General features: G+C 45.4%; 1 protein-coding gene and 1 long non-coding RNA gene across 2 annotated transcripts; both read left to right on the top strand.

The window, feature by feature from the left end:
* The first annotated feature begins 246 nt into the window (after nucleotides 1–246).
* On the top strand, nucleotides 247–2709 carry TNFSF9 (TNF superfamily member 9). The gene is made up of 3 exons (XM_017674754.3): nucleotides 247–730; nucleotides 1237–1267; nucleotides 1897–2709. Exons 1-3 carry the CDS (start codon nucleotides 308–310, stop codon nucleotides 2331–2333), a joined length of 891 nt encoding a protein of 296 aa, XP_017530243.3. The 5' UTR covers nucleotides 247–307; the 3' UTR covers nucleotides 2334–2709.
* A 1611-nt stretch (nucleotides 2710–4320) lies between these two features.
* Nucleotides 4321–19905, top strand: LOC140845711 (uncharacterized). The gene is made up of 3 exons (XR_012124541.1): nucleotides 4321–4393; nucleotides 15624–15950; nucleotides 16851–19905. It is a non-coding gene; the product is annotated as an uncharacterized lncRNA (long non-coding RNA).
* The last annotated feature ends 876 nt before the right edge of the window (nucleotides 19906–20781 follow it).

A 20781-nucleotide genomic window follows, 5' to 3' on the forward strand; every position in this document is an offset into this window, starting at 1 on the left:
GGAGGCTTATGCCCCGGAGGAGAAGGGGGCTTAGGCCTGGCTGTCCTCGGACCGCTCTGCAGAAGTGCTGGATTCAGGGCACCCCTGGGGGACCCCCCAGGACGGGGTGCTAGGGAATGACCAGGAGGAGGGGAGAGAGACAAAGAGACTGAGAGACTCAGAAAGAGAAAGCCGGAGACAGTCGGAGACATACAGAGACAGAGAGACAGAGGGAACCCGGAGGCTCAGGTGAGAGACAGGAAGGAGGGAGAGCAGACGATGCACAGGGATTGGGGGGAGACCGGGAGGGAAAGGCGGTGGACAGGTGATGAAATCTAGAGAAGAGAAAGTCGGGGAAAGTTCTAAGGGGAGGTGGAAGAGACGGGGCGGGGCGCCGGGATCCCCCCCCCTCCCCGCCCCGCCCCGCCCCGGAAAGCGGGACTCGGGAGCGGCTATAAAGCGCACCGCCAGCGCCCGGGCCGCAGTACTGCCGCTGGCCATGCCCGCTACGTCCGACGCCGGCTCGGACCCCGAGGCCGCGCGGCCGCCCGCGACCTCCGCCCGCGCCTGCCACCCGCTGCCCTGGGCCCTGAGCGCCGCGCTGCTGCTGCTCGCCGCCGCCTGCGCCTACTGCGCGCTCCGCGCCTGGGCCCCCGGCGCGCCCGGCCCTGGCCCCCCGCCCGACGCCCAGCCCCCCGCCAGCCTGGAGCTCCCGCCCGACGCCGGCGCTCGCCTCCCGGCCGCCTCGCAGGTGAGACGCTCCCCGACCTGGGCCCCGGGGTCACCGCTGCACCCCCACTTCCCCAGAGGATCCCCCTTCTGTACCCCCTGCCGCGGGATCCCCACCGCGCCTCTCGGACGCCCGAGGGCACCCCTTCTTTATCCAGGACGTTGGGGGGCACCGCTTCATCGCGGACCCCGAGAACACCGCTTTTTATACCTCAGACAACGGAGGGGACTCCCACTTTCTCTTTTGGCTCCCGGAGAACCTCGGCTTTCTCCCGGGCGTTCGGGTACCCCGCATGTCCTCCCAAGGCCTCCTGGAGCGAACCTCTTTTCCCTCCTGAATCCTCGGGTTGCTGGCTTGGCAGACCCCATGGGCAGGTTGGGCCACCAGCCTCAGGGGGACGGATGTGTTCCTTGGGACCAGGGCGGGGAGGGGGCGTGACCTCAAAGCCTGCGCACATGCCAAGGACCCCTGCTTACCCGGGCGCGGCAGGAGCCTGCATCCACGTTCCCCCTTTCCTCTCTCCACAGGGAGTGTTCGCGCAGCTGGTGGCCCGGGAGGGTGAGTGTCCTGTGCCATCCCCCACTTGGTCCCGTCGGGGGCACTAAGAAGTTGTCCCGGGACAGGGTGGCCTCCCCTCTCTGAGAGATACTCCATCTCTTTGAGCCTCGTCTGTCCTCTTTCTGATCTGCCCGGGACCCTTTCTAGGTGTCCTGACCTCCATCTGTGCCCACTTCAGACCCCCACCCTTTCAGAGCTGGGGCTTGATCCCCAAGTCCCAGCGTGGACCCTTCTCCCCATCCCGGTTGCCTCTTTCCCGTCGGAAGCCCTCCTCCTACCCTTTCCGTAGACTTTCTCCCCACCGAGCCCAGCCCCCGCGCAGTCCGAGGCCCTTCCCTCTTCCCTCCCCCTCCCCTTCCCCGCCCTCTGTCTGCTGAGGCCCCTCCTGTCTGCCCATCTCCCCCCCACTCCCCTCTTCCAATGCCCCTTCTCCGGCTCCCTCCGGTTTCCGCGCTCCAGGGAGACCCTCCTCTTCCTCACGCACCTCGGCTCCCTCCTCCAGCCTCACCTCTCTCAGCGTCCTTCAAATACCCCTCCCCACTTTTGCCTCCCGTCCTGCCCTCTCCCTCTCCCCAGGGATGCGCCCAGCCCCACAACCCAGCTCAGCATAGCCTCCCTTCCTTCCGCAGTACTGCTGACCGAGGGGCTCCTGAGCTGGCACAGTGACCCGGGCCTGACAGGCGTGTCCCTGGCGCCGGGCCTGAGCTACGACAAACACACGCAGCAGCTGCTGGTGTCCGAGCCTGGCATCTACTATGTCTTCTTGCGCCTGGGACTGCGGCGTGTGGTGGCCGGTTCCGGCTCTGCCTCCGGCTCTGTCTCGGTCACCCTGCACCTGCAGCCGCCAAACTCCGGGACCGCTGCCCTGGCTGTGACCTTGGACCTACCACCTCCATCCTCGGAGGCCCTGGACTCTGCTGCCGGTTTCCAGGGTGGCCTGCTGTACCTGGGTGCAGGCCAGCGCCTGAGCGTCCACCTGAGCACCGGGCCTGGGACGCACTCTGCCTGGCAGCTGGCACAGGGCGCCACAGTGCTAGGCCTCTTCCGAGTGGGAAGTCCTCACTGAATGCCCGTCCCCCCAGTGACAGACTGAATCTTGCCTTCCTTGGTTGGGGCCCCTTTGATGGCTCCCTCTCTTCTACCTCACCTGGCTGGGCAAGGGGTCCCCGCTGCTGACTCCCTCCTGGAAGACTCTCCAGTTACTCTTTCACTCCTGCCTCAAGCCGAACTCTTGGTATTTATTCTGAGCCTGAGCTCAAAAGTGTAGTTTATATTAATCAAGTCAGTTTATATTTATTGAGCATCTGCTACATGCTAGGCACTGTGCAGGGCTAGACAAACATCAGCAAACCAAACAGACCCCCCGCTCCCAAATCCTTATTTATATTAATATATGAAATAAAGACTCACCCCCAGCCCCCTTGTGCTATTCATGGGGCTAGCTTTTAGGGGACTTAGTAACTATGTGAGTTTCATTCATTCATGCAACTTCTATTGAGCGTCTCCTGTGTAGCAGGTCCTATTTTAGGTGTTGGACACACCAGGAACAAGACAAAAAGCTGAAGGTCTGGTTCACTAACTGGACATGACTGATTACTGATTCCTCTGTCTTGAGCATTTGCTATATATTAGTGTGTTATTTTATTCAAGATTTACGTAACTACCATATGTTTTAGGGGTTTTATTATTCCAATTTTGCTGTTCTCTGTGCTTGCTAAGTTATTTATTTCCGTTGTATCTGCCGGGTGGAAACTATAATACTGTTCCCCAGGACACTGCTTACCAGCTGTGTTAGTGATGTCACACTGGTAATTTAAAGTCAGCCACAAAAATCAACAATGTAAGTTAGGCTTGATCTAGTGTTTGTTGATCATCTACACAAAGTTCTGGAGAAATTGATGTCAAATATTAACATTCGACTTAATGTTACATTGAGAATAGCACACAAGAAGAAATCGAGGAAGTCTTTGTTTACAGTTTTCAAGCCATTATCTGATTAGGCAAAGCAGTTGCGGACATCACTGAAAAGCAAGTGCGGTGTAGAGACATCATCATTCCATTTCATCTTAGGCTGTAAGGGAGAAAGTCCATCTAGGTTCTCTGGTTTGTCACGTGGCGACCATAGGTTGGCTGTGGGTACAAGACGAAACAACGGAGGGCATTCTGTAAGGATCAACTGGCTATATGGGATTTGCAGTGAGGATTACATTATACATGCAAATTTTGTGCTACATACCATTTATGCTGGTAAAATTTATAGTAAACACGTTCATCTTAGCCCTTCTGGAGAGCTGGTTAAAACTACTTGCCAGCACACCACTGTCCCCTTCCAGACCTGGTGAGTTCTCCCAGCCCCATAACAACTGCTACCACCATACAGATCTGCTCATTGGTCGGTAGAAACCAGCTGGACCGTGGCTGCTTATTAACCTAGGGCAGAAGAGTATGGTGGGGAACAGGTGGGGAAGAAGTCGCCTCTAAGCCAGACCTTCATGGCGTTAGAAGGGCTGGGAGGAGACAGGTGGGGTTGGGAGGGTTTGGCCCACACTGGCCATCCAGGAGGTGGTGAACATTCGGATGTAGGGGTGAATGCCATTTGACCCATCTTTACCCCTTTTCAGTTTGTCCCTCTTGAGTGGGCTGAACTGATATGTAGCTGACACATATAAGTTAGGCCACCTGGGTCATTAAATTATTAATCTAGTTCCCAATTACCTGGCAAATGCCTGTCGTTCCCGCCCCCACTCCTCACCCACGTATCTCCATTGCTGGTGGCTTTCTCTGGTCGCCTAGGAAGGCACCTATAACCCAGCATCCAACCCTAGCACTTGCCGCATCCCTGCGATTGGTGGAGGAAGGGAGGTGGCGAGAACTGCCGGTCAAGGGCCAGCGTCAGATCGGATTGGTCAGCGTCTGCCTACATTCGCCGCTGCCTAGTTTGAATAGCAGCCTAGGTAACAGGTGACGCATCCCCCCGGCTCAGCCTATTGGGCCATGATGGGCGCGTGACTCCAACCGGGCCAATCAGATCTCCTCTGCAGGAGCCCGGGCTCCACAGACCGTGTGGAAGCGAAGCGTGGGAGGGTCCCTGCGCAGAGAGACAGGAGGATGAGCGGGGACTCGCAGGTGAGACCACAGAGCCCCAGGCAGACAGAGGGGCTGCCCGGGTGTCCTGCTCGCCGCTCCTTGGTGACGTGGGATACCCTAGTGCATTAGTTTCTAGGGCTGCCTTGACAAAGTCCCACAAACTGGGTGGCTTAAAACAGACATTTATCGTCTCCCTTTTCCGGAGGCCAGAGTCTAAAAGCAAGGTGTCAGCAGGAACGTGCTCCCTCCAAAGTCTCCAGGTAGAATCCTTCGCTGCTGCTTCCAGCTTCTGGAGGTTGCCGGCAACCCGCTTTCTTGCCTTGCGGCTGTATTACTTCCATTTCTGCCTGGATGGTGGCATGGCTAGTTTCCCTCCGCGTGTCTCCGTGTCTCTGTTCCCTTCTTATAAGAACACTGGTCATAGTGGATGGAGGGCTCACACTACTCCAGTATTTTACTAATTATATCAACAAAATGCACCTTATTTCCAAATAAGGGCACATCTGAGGATCCAGGAAGGACAGAAAAATTTGGGGGACATACTCAACCCAGTACGTCTAGTATCTACTTTTGGGGGGGCCACGAGAAACTTGAGTGTCATATCGATTTCTGGGGTGGATTCTGTTCCCTGCCATAGAATGCCCTCTAGGACAGCGGTTCCCAAGGATGTAGGCCCCCAAAACTGTCAGAGTCTTTTCTGGTGGCTTTAGGATCTGAGAGACGATCCTACTTTTTGGGTAATGTTGGGTCTGCGAGTGTCCCACAGCAAGGATGCTCTGGCGCCATGACGTTGTAGGATGTTACCGAGAACCAAGGCGTGCGTCTGGAATCCTACAACAGTGCAGCAACCACGGCTGACATTTGCTAATACTTACTGGTCCCAGGCAGTAATTGCTCTACAAGGGCTCTCTCTAGTGGGAAGGTGCTCTTCTATTTTAATTCCCATTTTATAGCCATGCACACTGAGGTCCGGGGCGGTCAGCTCAAGATCACAGCCGATAACAGGTAGAGTGGTTGACAGCATGAGTTCTAGAGCTGGAATTCCTGGACCCCCTGGTCACTTCCAAGTGACCTCATAGACTGTTTGGGATGAATTATGCCTCCTCCCCCATTCATATATTGAATTCCTAACCCCCAGGACCTCAGAATGTGGCTGCATTTGGAGATAGGGTCTTTACAGAGGTAATAAAGTTATAGTGAGTTTATTAGGCTGAACCCAAATCCATTAGGACTGGCATCATTGTAAAAAGGGGAATTTTTTCACACACAGTGCGAATGCCATATGAGCATGAGAGAGTTCTGGAATAGATCCTTCCATCACAACCTCAGAAGGAACCAGCCCTGCCCACACTTATTTTGGACTTCCGGCCTCCAGAACCACAAGAAAATAGGTATCTGTTGTGTAAGCCCCCAGTCTGTGGTGCTTTGTTACAACAGCTCAAACCGACTAAAACAGATGGTTATAGGAGTTGATGCATTTAACACTCCGGGCTAGGTGCCTGGTTGTGGGTAAGCCCTCAATACATTACAATATCATTAAGAGGACACTCAAGTAGACATAAATGATGTTACCAAAAAAAAAAATTGGTGTTACAATGATGCAACAGAGGGGTGTGATATAATGAGTTATAAGACATACATATTTGGTCATTAAGATGACGAAAATAGATTTCTCAGATGTATGTGATTTTTATTCACAGTTCCTGAAAATGCCTCCTAGCTGTAAGGGCAAATGGATATCTTGTTATATTCATAGAGAATCTTTTGGACCCCACCCAAGGGTGGGGCCTGGTTGCCAGGGGGACCAACCACAGGATCAGAGGCCCCAGCCCCTGGAGGGGATTGGGCAGGCTGGAGGTTGAGTCAGCCAATGGCCAATGATTTAGTCAGTCGTGACTGTGCAGTGGAGCCCTCCTAAAAACCCAAAAGAGCATTTTGCTCTGTCTCCTGTTTGCATCCAGCTTCCCTGACTGAGAGAACTTCCACACTTGGGGCCCCAGGATGCTTCCACGTGTCACCCAGCCAGGCCCCAAGCTCCACAAGGATGGAAGCACCTTTATTTGGGACCTTGTGTCTCTGGCTGGCTGTTAACTTGTATCCTTCATTAAATTGGTAAACATAAGTGTTTTCCTGAGTTCTGTGAGCCGTTCTAGCCAATTATTTGCACGTAAGGGGAGGTCGCTGGGACCTCCAGTCTGTAGGCGGTTGGTCAGAAACACAGGCAATAACGTGAGGCTTGCAAACTGGCGTCTGGAGTGCGGGGTGGAGGTCAGTCTTGTGGGACTGAGCCCCTGAGCTCAGGAATCTGGTGCTGTCTCCAGGCAGATAGTCAGAATTGACACCCTGCCAGTGTCTGAGAATTGCTTGGTGTCCTGCATAGGAAGACTCCTTCCAACCACCACCACCCAAGCATCGGAATCAGGTCCAGGAACCCAAATGAGGGGGTAGTTTGGGGTCACGGAATGTGCAGTTGTATGAGGGGTGGAGGACGAATCAAAGTCATTTACAAGAGGTGGGATGGTACCAAGTGCTGATGCTCCGAAAATGCTGCTACCCAGGATGGGATGAATCGGAGGCCATTGAACAGAGACCCTTAGTCCCTCCCAGCACAGCATCCAGGTTAGAGGCCTGCAAAGACAGAGGTGGAGTAGACTAGCCTGAAGCTTGGAACTAACTTCTCGTGTTTGTGTGTGTGTGTGTGTGTGTGTATGTTGAGGGAACTAAGGGGTGGAAGGAGTGGACATAGGTCTGCAGAGCATTTTTTAAATTAAATTGTGGTGAACCACTTAACATGAGATCTACTCTCTTAACAAAATTTCAGGTGCACAATACAGTATTAACTATAGGCACAGCATTGGGCAGCACATTTCTAGAACTATTCTTACTCTGTCCCGTTGAATAACTCCCCAGTTCCCCTCCCCCAGCCTCTGATGTCCACCATCTACTTTCTGTTTCTATGAAAGTGGAACCATACAAGAGTTGCCTTCTGTATCTAGCGTATTTCTGTCAGACTCATGTCTTTCAGGTTCATCCATGTTGTTGCGTATGGCAGCTCATGCCACTGGATAAGATGGTAGAGTCGAGTCATTTATGGATCTGGCGACCCTGAAAAATCTTGGGTTACTTTGGGATATGTGGTGTTCCTAGGTGCCTTTGTAGTGACCAAGTAGTAAAACTGAATCGATTCTGTGGCCATGCAGGCTCTTTGCCTGGGTTGGAAATTTGAGAGTTGTTGGTGTATTTATGTAACAGACATTCTGCACGAGGCTTGAGATTTCTTAGAAAAACAAGTGAAGAAGTAACAGAAACAAGGACCTAAGATCAAGTGCTGCTGAAGTCCCATGTACAGTGGTTCAGGGGGAGGTCAGGTATGCACAAACGCCTGAGAAAGAACAGCTAGACAGGAAAGAGGAAAATAAGGATTCTGACGAATCTGTAGGAAGTGGTGGTCAATGGTATCCAATAGCACTGACAGTCAGTTAAAATGAGAACTGAAAATATTTATCATATTTGAATCATCAGATTCACAGGTGGTTTCATAAGAGCTCCTTTCAGGGGATATGAATAGATGAAGTTGCATCAGAGTAGCTTGAGAAACTTAGTGACAATTCAAGAATTGGAGATTGCCTCTCTAGGCAGCTTCTTTTAAAGAAGTGAGTATTCGGAAATTTCAAACTTAAAGAAAAGTTACATGAATAAGAAGAATACAAAACTATCCACCTGCCCTTCACCCAGATTCACCAGTTGTTAACATTTTGCCCCATTTTCATTATCATTTGCTATCTTCCATTCCCCTTACTACCCCCCACCCCCACCATGGAAATATAAATTGGAAGTATTCATTTAAAATGAGTCAGACAAGGGCAGGATTATTAAGAAACAAAACCAGGGAAACTAGAACCTCAGAGGCTGGGGCAGTCCTAGGAAATTCCAAATGTAGCATGAGTGGATTCAGGAAATGGGAGGAAGTTTTGGGGCATTTATGAAGGTGATTGCTTAGAAAGACACCTGGGGGCTAGCTGGCTTAGCGTCACCTTCTCTTCTGCCCTATGTGTTAAGTAGATACAATGGTCTAGTTTGCCCTTAGGCTGAATCAGTGGATATGAAATGTCAAGATACCAGCATTCCTCTCCTAAGTCAAACTATAGCAAATAGGCAGGAGAACTGGAATTTTCAAACACCAAGATGGGCAGACAGCTAAGAATACCGGCCTATGAGCAAGATCAACACCATGAGAGAGACATCCTGAGCCCTGCAATGGCAGAGAAGGAACACCCGAAGAAACAGAGCTAATTGAACAAACAAAAGACGCCAGAATAAGTTTAAATCTTTTCTCTAGAAAGGTCTTATTTTATTAGATTACATGATATTTAAATACATGAATAATAAAATCTATAAGGATGCTTCCTCAAATTTGAATTAAACCCTTCATTATCAAACTTTCAGAGAGGTACTAAAATTTAGAGGTTACTATTATTGCTCATTAAGGGTCAAAGACATTAAAATGCAAAGGAATTGACTTCCCAGAGTGAAATTGTATGATACTTTTTTATCCACTCATTTATTTGTTCAACAAATATTTATTGGTGGTTTTTAATGTGCCAGAATTTTTCTAGGTGATGGGGATACAGGGGAAGGAAGAAAGACTTGGTTTCTGCTATTGAGCAGCTTATATTCTAGATCAAAAGTCAGCAGGCTATAGACCATTACCTGTTTTTTAAGTGAAGTTGTACTGGAACAGAGCAATAATCACTTGTTTATGTATTATCTATAGTTGCTTTCATGCTACAACAGTGGAGTGGAGTAGTGACAGAGGCTGTATGGTCTGTGAAGCCTAAAACATTTACCATCTGGACCTTTACAGAAAATATTATTGTTTCTGTAATCCCCAAGTGCAATACTTTTAGATTGTATTAAAACTGTATTAAAGCTCTCCAGAGAAATATAACCGATAAGATGTGTGTATATGTATAGAGAGATTTATTTTAAGAAATTGGCTCACAAAACTGTGGGATCTTGCAAGATCTGGAGAACCAGGAAAGAGTTTGATCTTGCAGTCTCAAATCTGAAGGATTCTGAAGGCAGAATTCCTTCCTCCTTGGGGGAAACTCAGTCTTTTTCTCTTAAGTCCTTTAGCTGATTAGATGATGCCCACCCACACTGTGGAGGGTAATGTTTTATTCAGAGTCTACTGATTTAAAAATTAATCACATCTAAAAAACATCCTCACAGCAACAATTAGACTGATGTTTGACCAAATATCTGTGTACGGTGGCTTAGCTACATTGACGCATAAGAGTAACCATTGCAAATGTTATAAAAGAGATACACTGGGGCATGTCCTAGAGAGTGAAGGAGGTCTACTTTCAAATGGTGATTAGAGCTCTTAGAAGGCAAGAGATGAGCTGAGATTTGAATGATGACAGAACTCCAGCCATGGGGATATCTGAGGGCAGGAGGGATTGCATTCCAGGCAGAGGGAACTGCAGGTGCAAAGGCTCTGAGTTGGGAACAAGCCAGGTGTGTTCAGGGCCCGGGAAAGCCAGTGCGGTTTAAAGAGGAGTAGTGAGGTGGATAGCGGTAGAGAATGTGTTTGAAGATATTGTGAGGTCCTCATGTGCACATTTATGGGCTTGGACATTTTTCTGCCTTCAGGATAAAGTCAGTGGAGGGTTCAAGCTAGGGTTGCGGTGGGGAAAATGGAAGAGAAAACATGGTTGGGAGACTGGCGAAGGCCTATAGTAGAAATATCTTATTTTCTTGGGCTTGGGTGGTAGAGATAGGTAAAAGTGGAGAAATCCAAATTCAAAGAAGGTAGAGACGTTGACTTCAGTGGGGCAAGTTCAATCGCAGGCTCATCAGGATGAGAAATGTTATGCGAGTCATCTTTGAAACATACCACTTGCCGTACTGCCTTGAAGGCTTATAAGGAGGATTTAATGAAATGATGCATTTTCAGTACCTAGAGAAGGCTTCTTGTTCCAGGAGATGGTACAGTCTGGCTTACAGGAGGAGATTTAGGCCAGAGAGATCCACCTTTGACCTGCCGAAGTATAAGCTCCATGATGGCAAAGAGTTTCTGTTTACTGAAATTTACTGATGGATATCAGGCATCGAGACAGTATCATGCCTGATACATAAGGTGCTCAACAAATATGGGTGAGAAAGGGGAAGCACACAGATTTGAGCATTTTAGGTCACTGCCCTAGGGAAAGCAAACAAGAGGCTCTTAGCACCCAGCCTGGATTTGTTGAAAGAAGGCATACAATCTTAAAGTTACCCCCAAGAGGAAACGAGAAGTGTGGAGTAGGTGCATCCATACAACGTCTGAGATGGCCTAGGAACTCTGGTAGGCCTGGTGAAGGTATTTCTCTCCTGAAGCCAGTCAGTAAAGAGTGAAAGAGGTCACTACTTCAAATGTGAAGGCAGCAAAGCAAGACTTTGAGGAACATGAAAAACAAAGGAAACTAGACACCCCCAACCCCACCCCCCAATAAACCCGCAATAACTTTCCAATAACTGACCCAAAGAAGAGGGCATCTGCAGATTTCCTAACAAAGAACTCAAAATAATTGTTTCAATGAAGCTCAGGTGGCTACAGGAGCACACAGATAGAAGACTCAGTGAAATCAGGAAAAGAATATGTGAAAAATGAGGTGTTCAACAGAGAGAAATCATAAAAAAGAATCAAATAGAAATTCTGTAGCTGAAGAATATAATGAAAGAAATAAAAAAAAAATGCAATAGAAAGCATCAACACTGGCCTTGACCACACAGAAGAAAGAATCTGTGAACTTGAAGGTGGGTTGAAAAATTGGTCATACTTTGATGAAAGTATCCAGTTTGAGTAGAAAAAAGAAAAAAGAATGCAAAAGAGTGAATAAAAACTACATGACATTTAGGACACTGGCAAGTGAACGACTTACACATTATGGGAGTCCTAGAAGGAGGAGAGCAGGAGAATGGGGCAGAAAGCTGATTTAAAGAAATAATGGCTGAAAAACTGAAAGTTTCTGTGATGACTACCCTTGTACTGTTCATCAAGTCACTTATTCACTATGTAAGAATTTGTTCTCCATGTAAGAACTTGTTCGTTATGCTTCAGAAGATTGGAGACTGATGAAAATTAGGCTGGGGGTGGATTAATGATTGTGCATTGAGCATTGACTCCCCTATACAGAATTTTATTGTTGTTAACAACCATTTGATCAATAAATATGAGAGATGGCCTCTCAAGAAAAAAAAAAAGAAAAGAAATAATGGCTGAAAAGTCCCCAAATCTGGGGACAGATCTCACATCCAGGTACAGTAAGCTCATGGATTCCCAAAGGGGTCTCACTGAGATATGTTATAATCAAACTCTCAAAAAAATCAGAGAATTCTGAAACAACGAAAGGAAAGAAACTCATCACATGCAAGGGATCTCCCAAAGTCTGTTGGCAGACTTTTCACCAGAAACCTTTCGGGCCAAGAGGAAATGGAAATACGATACAGTCAAAGTGCTGAAAGAAAAGCATCTGCCAGCCGAGAATACCAAGCAGTGCTTTCCTTCAACAGCAACAGAGAGACCGACTTCCAAACAAAAGCAGAGGGTTTGTCACCATTATACCTGCATTACAAGAAATGCTAAAAGGAGTCTTTAAGCTGAAGAGAAAGGACACTAACTAAAAAACGTGGAAGTATAAGACTCCCTGGTAATGTTAAGTATAGTGTCTAATTCAGAATACTCTGGAATATTCAGGGCCAAAGGTGAGGCTTCATCACACAGGCATGGTTGATTAAATCATCTGCCATGAGCAATGACTCAGTCTCCATCTCCTCTGTCTTCCCCGGAGAGGGTGGGACTGAATGTTTCCAGCCTCTAATCACATGGTTTGTTCCCCTGGAAGTCAGTTTCCCCATCCTTAGGAGCTTTCCAAAAATCTCTTCAGGTGTGGTTGAGTTCAAGAAAGGGCTTATTATGAATAACAAGAAAATCACAAGGACTTTAGGAGCTCTGAGCCAGAGAAAGGGGGCAAAGACCAAATAATACTTGTCTTTGTATCACAATATCATAGGCCCATCTTCCAAAATTGTCATGTCTTTAAAGTTGCAACACTGACTATAATGCAGATAAACTTTTATTCTACCTGGGTTTACTGTTTGAATACATGTTATCTCTGTTGAAAAATTGGTCAGCAAAAAACAGCTTAGAATGATGGCTGGCTTTGTTTAATGTCCCATAAAGTTTTCATGGCTAATCTAAACATAATTGTTGGGAGCAAGTGATTTAGATAGATGTAAGTGGGGAGTAAGAGCCTATAAATAAACTTATAAGCAACAATGATATTTTATGGTATGTGCGCTTAATGGTTTCCAAAATCTTTTTGGTCACTTGAAACCGTAATTTTGCTCAGTTAAATTCAATGATGGAAATGTATTGAATATCTACATAATTTTCAAATAGGATGAAATAATGTAGCATTAATTATTGAACATAGGTTTATCTACTTTTGGTTTCCTATTGAAGAGAAACTAAAGATAAATTTGGGTCTATTAGTAAACATGTCATGTTGAAAGATTGTTCTGTGAAAAAGCATGTTTTTAGAAATTATGAAATATATTCATAAATTTGCCAGTCTTAAAAAAGTGCCACTATGACATACAGTGCACAACTGCTTACCTCTCAGTTTTCAATAGAAATTTAGATTTCTAAGGGTTAAGGATTCTAATTAATGTACATAATTTAAGCTATTAGAAATAATAAAGAAAATAACTGTATGTGAGGAAACTTGGATGTATTTTTTGGCTAGGAAAGGTAGGAGGTATAAGGATGCATTCTTGTTAAGGAAAATGAATAATTTTATCGAAATGAAAACTTAGTTGTTTCAGAATGGGAAGGAAGAAAATGAAGGACAAACTGTGGACACAGACAGGTGGGAAGAGAGAAAGAATCTTGTGCAATCAGCTGGCTAAAACTGTGTGGAGGTTTTAAGAACGAGCTTTAGTATAGACAGTGTACTTATGTAAAACTAGAACTTAATATTCTTTCATCCACCAAAAGAACAAAGTTCTCTTGGACTGTTGGTCTGTTTCTGATAAAAAAATGATGGACAGAAAGCAAAGATTTTGTTTCATCAGAGTAATTTTCTGCACTTGATCAGGTCTTTGACTACCTAAGTAAACCTAATCTTCTCAATATTAAATGAGCTATTTTTTTATTAAGGTATCATTCATATACAATCTTATGAATGTTTCACATGAACATTGTGGTTACTACATTCACCCATTATTATCAAGTCCCCCCACCACACCCCATTGCAGTCACTGTCCATCAGCGTAAGATGCTATAGAGTTACTAGTCCTTTCTGTACTATACCGCCTTCCCCATGACCCCCCTACATTATGTGTGCTGATCATAAAACCCCTTAATCCTCTTCTCCCTCCCTCCCCACCCACCATCCCCACCCCGCTTCCCTATGGTACCACTAGTCCCTTCTTCAAGTAAAAGAGCTATGTTTTACTCAGAACTATGTAGCCTGTATTTACTTGTGAAGTCTTTAACTGTCTCTTTGGTTAAGTAGATAATCTAAGAAATGTTTCAGTGACCTGTCATCTATTGTACCAAGTGTTCTAAAACCTTTTGATATTTTTTTGATGATGAGCTTACCAAAATGAAATTCAAAATTCAGTCTTTTGACCACAAACTAAGTTTGAAATTTTCTAGAGGACTCCTGGAACATTTCAAAGGATTTGTTCATGCTCACATAAAAAGGGAAATATTAAACTAATTAGGCTTACTTAATATGTTACATCACATGGAAAGCATTGTCAAATAAGAGATAATAAACCTTCTTAGGTTATACTGCAAGGGTAAATGTCGCTAATGTAAGTGTTCTAAAATTACATAAAAAATTCTGACATGTCCTCATATAATGTTATTAGTCATAACTCTAGTTTTAACCTAAAATACTGTGTCATTGAAATACTAAATTTATTTGTCAGTTGCATTATAATAACTAAACGAAGTCTGAATTTTCATTTTGATCCCAAAATGTGATCTTTCAACAGTCAAACTGAAATTTCCTAAATAGCACTATGGAACAAATCTTCATGATGAGACCTCTTCCATTTCTTCCCCACCCCCAAAAATAAAGTGTCCTGGTCTGAAACAGTCTTTTCTTTTTTTCTAGCAAGATCCTTGCCCTACCTTTCTTCTGCCTATAAAAAGCCTGCCATTTATAAACTCTTTGGAGCCCCTGTCTATTTAATAGAGTGTGGCCCAGTTTGTGAATTGTAGAATACAAGCCAGTTAGATCTTCAAATTTACCCAGTTGAATTTTTGTACTTTAACGAAACATTCCCTAGTTGTGATGGGCATTTGTGTGTTTTTTTCAAGTTTTTGCCCATTATGAATTTTGCTGCTTCAAACGCTGTTGTATAAGTGGTTGTGAACACATGTTCATTGATTTAAGGGAAATACCTACAAGTGGAGTTATCACTTATAGGATTGGTACAAGTTTAATTTTACAAAACCCAAACGATGTTGTTTTTGAAAAAAACAGTAGTTAAAATAAAAATGGAAACAGAAACTTGAAAATGCACCAATACATTTACACATTAGTTTTAAAAAAGTGGCGCCCATATGTTACCATTTTTAGGCAACCACGTGGTGATTCACTATATCCCTTCTCATTAAAAAAAGTTTTTTTATTCTGGGAATATATGCATGACATAATATTCCCTTAACTATTCTAGATACACTCATTAGGTATGTTTCATATTGTACAACCCACACAACCACTGACCTTCAGAGCTTTTTTCATCGTAAAACCTACCTGTTTGTTTTGCATTTATTTGCATTTCCATTCCCCCCACCCCCACCCCCATTCGAAACTTCTGTAAAATGTAACAGAAGGTACCAGTGTGGGGGAGGGATGGAACCATTAATATGTAAAAATGATTTGTTTTTATTTTGTGTTTTTTTTATACTGAGGTACCTACAAGAAAACGCACACATCTTAGTGTCCAGCTTGATGAATTTTGATGGGTGTATACACTCATGTAACCATTGCCCAGATCAAGATGTCAGATGTTCTTGATTTTGAACAATGCTTTTTGTTCTTGAGTATTTTTCTGTGGTTTTCCTTTTTCTCTTTTGGCTGTTTCTCCATAACTCTTTTTCTTTTAATAGTTTGTCCATTCATTTCTTTTTTCTTTTCTTCCCTTCTGTCTCTTTCTTGACTCACATCTTTTGAAAAAAACTGAACATTTGTTATACCTATTCCAGGCTTAAGAGACACAGTCCTGAGGGAATTTCTTTGCCTGGCTGTCTTGTCAAAATCATCTGGAGAACTTAAAGCCTTGGGAACATATGAGACCTACTGAACTGAAATTTCCAGGTATGAAGTCCAAGAGTAGCCAGCCACCCGCGAGAGCTGGGAATAAGGGAGATTATTCAGATGGACCTGAGCTAATCACACAATCTGGATCCAGAGGTAAGAGATGGAGAAATTAAGAAACCAGAGGGTTTCAGAACTTGAAAAGGATTCAACCTGTCCTTGCTGCCTTGAAAATGGAGGGGATCACATGCCAAAAACTTGAAAACATCCTTGAGGTAAGAGTGACCCCTGGCTAACAGTGAGTGAGAAAGAGGGGACCTTAGTCCTACAACTGCAAGGAACTAAATTGTACAAATAATATGAACAAACTTAAACATAATTTCTTCACAGTTGAGTTTCCAGATGAAAACACAAATTGGTTAATATTTTAATTGTGAAATTCTGAGCAGAGAATCCAGTGGAGCCTTGCCTGGACTCCTGACCTATTGGACACTATGATATAATAAATGAGTGTTGTTTTGCGGTCATTTGTTACACAGCAATAGCTGGCTGATACATCTGGTTATTTTTATGTGGTCAACCTGTTGGTTGGGAACACTAGTCCTGTGTGCAAAGATACTTCAGAACCATGGACAGTGGGATGTGTGCCAGGGAAGGGCTGATTGGCTGGGTGAATCACCTTCCACCATGTGACCCTATCAGGCAATCTCAGACTTGACCCTTGATCCTTGTCCAGTCAGGTCTTGTTAGGGCCTACAGGTTTGCCCTCTCTTTGCCAGCCATAAAGACATCTCTTGGGAGTCCTGGAAGGTCCTAAGTGAGCTAGTCTCTGCCTAGATCTTCAGAAGGATCTCCCACCACCCTCTTCCTCATCCACATTAGCCTCCTTTTGGCTTCTTCTTGCCCCCCATGAACCTCTTCCCCCTCATCCTGGCCATTCCAACTCTTAGTCATTCTTAGTGTCTGCCTTAAAAGTCACTTCTTCAAGGACCCCTTCCCTAACCCCTGCTGCCACATGAATCCAGATCTCCCTGGGATATAATCTTGTAGCTCCCTGAACTGATGCTCTTACATACAACTTACCATAATTATCCTTTAAAACTTTGTATATTTTTGGTAATAATTTGTTTGCTGCCCACCCAGAGCCTGGCTAACAACTCCCTTTTCTTCTTGAGCACACACAGCTCTTAGACTGTTTCCCAGCCTCTGTAGCTGTCGGTGGCTGAGTTCGAGTCGGTGGGCTCTGAGCGGAAGATACTTGCTGCACTTCCTTCCTGGCCCATAAAACACTTTCACGACTGGTCCTGAATCATCTTTCCTTTTCTGTGGATGAACATACTGGTGGGAACCACAACATGGAGGAAGCCTGGTTCTCCACGTCTTTGCTTCAAGGACAGCTTCGCAACAAGAAGGAAACACCGGTTTCACACTTTACACGAACAAAAAGCACACTTTTATTGTGTCAAGTCGTTGGGACTTCGGGGTTTATATGTAACAACTCTGTCTCTTAGTTACCTTAATATACTCTGTCTCTCCGGCTCTGTTTTGGCTCCTTGGTGCCTGGATAGTTTCTGCTTGTCCCTTCAGATGAAGAACATTAATATTAAGAAAGGAAACCTCGCTGACATGGCGCAGGGAGGCCAGCAGGGGGCGCGCTCATGCCCACTCCCCCAAATGGCAGACCCCACGGGAAAAGGGCACTTTGCAAGTCCCTCATGCTGTTTTAGCTACTGTACTGCACACCAGGAGGAAGAAAGATTTCCACTCTCTCCAGCAAAAGCCCAGCCAGTGAAAGACTGTCACAACCCAGCAAATGAGAAGCCATGATATGTGGGACTCCCGGTTTCCTCCAGTGGATTTTTGCTTTAAACAACCCTCCCAACTCAGCCCTTTCTCTAAAAAAACAGCCTTTCTCTCCCTTGTTCTCCGGACTTGCCTGTGGTTTTGCCGTAACCTGCATGTCCCAAATTGCAATTATCTGCTATTCCCGAAGAAGCCCATTTTTGCCGGTATGATAACTGGCCGTTCTACTTTTAAGGTTAACAAGATGCACCACCCACCCTTCTCCACCTCCTGCAAGGAAAAACTTTATAAAAGGCATCCACAGGCCTCGCCTCCTCAGCACCACCACCGCTCCCAGTGAGGCTTAGCTGGTGGGAGGCCCTGGAAGGGGCTGGGAGATAGGAGGTCATGGAAGGTCGGTATTTATTCCTCTTAGCGCCCACTCTGCCAAGGTCACCTTATACTAAAACCTGGAAAAGAGCAGGTGGACGAAAAGCAGCCACATGCTCTTTCAGTATTACTGTTCAACATGTGTCTGGGGGGTTCTCTAGGAAGTGGACGCTGACAATGAGTCAGGAGTGCAAGAGAAATGCTGAGAGCGAACAGCTCACAACTGCAAATGGGAAGGAAGTGAAATAGGGCAGCGCGAACCACAGACGGCAATCCAGGTCTGACCTCGTTCCAGTCAAGCCAATGTGGAAATCGGAAGCAAGGATGACTCATGAAGGAATCCTGTACGGGTCCGGAGCCCAGATGCCCTCGCTCGGCTGCCAAGGAAGAGCAGGGTCTGGGGTGGATCTCGAAGGCGTTGACGGCTGGGAGCACCCAGCAAACTGCCCATTTCTTGCAACTGAATGGAAACGTCTGTCTTTGGAGCCATTTGAGCAGTATATATCTCATCAGGTTTACTCGAAATTTATTTTATCATCTTGAAAGATGGATCTTTTTTAAAAAAGGCATGAATGAGCTTTAATTTACATATAGTAAAATATATGCTTTTTAGGTGTATGTTTTATTTCTTTGAGCAATTTTAGGTTCACAGGAAAACTGAGCAGGAAGTGCAGGGTTCCCATCTACCGCCCCTGCACATGCTGGCCTTCCGCGCTATCAACATCCCACAGAATCAATGAACAATGATCAGTTGATGCATCATTATCCCGGAGGCCAAAATTTACATTACGGGTCACTTTTGTTGTTACACAAGTTTCTAATGACACATCCTCACCATTACAGTATCGTACAGAATAATTTCGCTGCCCCAAAAGTCCTTTGCTTTGCTGATTCATTCTCGCCGACCCACAGTGTTTTGAGTGTACAAACAGATGCAGCTGTAGAGCCGCTGCCAGTACAACCAACACAGAGTATCTCCACCATCCCACCAAGTTCCAGTACGTCCTTTGTCTTCAGCGTTTTCCCCAGCTTCTGGTAGCCACAGACTGATGTCCCTCCCTTTAGCTGTGTCTTTTTCATCATGTCATATAAGCAGAAAATGCACCTGTATTTATGAAAGGAGGAAGCTATTTTCTGCTTTATATGAGTCCACACTGTAAAATTATATGGTAGATTCTTTCCAGAGAAAAGACAATAGGTATAGCATGCTTTTTTTTTTCTTTTTTGACCCTCTAGGATATCATTAGCCCATTTTTTTTCTTAGTAACACCTCGAGTGAGATATTATTCAAATTCACCATACCGTTGAAAGTGTACAACTCAGTGGCTTTTATATATGCAGAGTTGGGCAACCGTGACCATAATCAATTTTAGAACATTTCATCACCTGCCCCAAAAAACCCCATGTCCTTAGCAGTTACCTACTTTGCCCTCTGCCCTCAGCCCCTGGTGACCATTAAGATACTTTCTGTCCCTATAGAGTTGCCTGTTCTGAGTATTTCATATAAACAGAATCATACACTGTGTGACCCTCTTGGGTCCAGTTTCCTTCTCTTACCCATGTGTTGAAGGTTCATCCACATTGGAGCGTGTGTCAGCATTCCCTTCCATTATCTGCCTGGATAATATTACATTATATGAATGCAGCACATCTTGTTTCTCCATTCATCAGTTGATGGACAATGGATTATTTCTACTTTCTGGCTACTATAAGCAGTGCTGATATAGACTGTGAGTAAAATTGTAACATGTCCAGAATATCTCGCCTGGCTTTAGTACATCTGCATATCAGTAGGCGTTCAGAGGCGGAGAGAAGTATGGCTTTAGTTCATTTGCATCTTTCCTCCGGGGTGGAGAGAAGTTTATCTCCGTATCAATGGGTAAATTACTGGGCACCTGAGGGCTTATCTGTACCTGAGAGGTGAGGTGGGGGGCGGCCGGTTTAGCTGCCGCTGGAGCAGGGAAGAGAGAAGGGCCCGCACTGCAGTTTGTAAGCAATAAACGGATTTTAAACTTTATTTCTCCCTTTGACTGATTTTAGTTTTTAGAGGTGTTTTGCCCCGGGATTTCCTCTCCCTGGACTTGCATAGACATTCGTGTAAAAGCGTTAGTCAGTTTTGCATCTACTAGAAAATTCATTTCAGGTGCTCTTTGATGACAATATAAATGATGTCTCTTGAATTTGATGATGATATGAATGATGTCTCTTGAATGTTCCTTCATTAATGAATGAATTGAAGAAAATTTCGACACCTGTTCATTTCATACTAGTACGATCCTCGTGCTTTTCACCTTTGGAAAATGGCACTTGAGCGTCCCACTACCACAGGACTGCCTGGGCAGCCCTTTGCTACACCCAGAGATACTTTGTCTTCAACGTCCTTTGTCTTCAACGTTTCCCCAGCTTCTGGTAGCCACAGACTGATTTCCCTCCCTTTAGCTGTGTCTTTTTCATCATGTCATATAAGTAGAAAATGCACCTGCATTTATGAAAGGAGGAAGCTGTTTTCTGCTTTATATGAGTCCACATTGTAAAATTATATGGTAGATTCTTTCCAGAGAAAAGACAATAGGTATAGCATGCTCTCTACTCTTCCCAAATAAACCCATTTTTGCTGGTAAAATAACCACCAGTTTTATTTTTATGTTAACGGCTGCTTATCTATCTGCTGCTATGAGTTGGCAATGTTGAATTTTACCTGAAGGTTCAGAAATCCCACCCTTTGTGATGCAGAAAATTGATTACTGCAAGGAGCCACCCTTCTCTGTTGGACTTAAGAGTTACAGATTCATCCCTCTCGCTTGTCTGTAACGAGGTCAGACCCTCCAGATCTCCGTTTGTTGCCACATACGTGATTAGTCAGACCACTGGTCCCCACTGATGAATCGGAACAAAACGCTTGTTAACCAAGCTTTGGTTGAGCTCCCCTCCTTC

This window comes from Manis javanica, chromosome 13, assembly GCF_040802235.1.
Source record: "Manis javanica isolate MJ-LG chromosome 13, MJ_LKY, whole genome shotgun sequence".
Lineage (NCBI taxonomy): Eukaryota > Metazoa > Chordata > Mammalia > Pholidota > Manidae > Manis > Manis javanica.

Coding starts and splice junctions, on each gene's coding strand:
- TNFSF9 (XM_017674754.3), top strand. CDS start 308: ATGAAATCTAGAGAAGAGAAAGTCGGGGAAAGTTCTAAGGGGAGGTGG. Junction 731..1,236: donor GCCTCCCGGCCGCCTCGCAG/GTGAGACGCTCC, acceptor CTCTCTCCACAG/GGAGTGTTCGCGCAGCTGGT. Junction 1,268..1,896: donor GCAGCTGGTGGCCCGGGAGG/GTGAGTGTCCTG, acceptor TTCCTTCCGCAG/TACTGCTGACCGAGGGGCTC.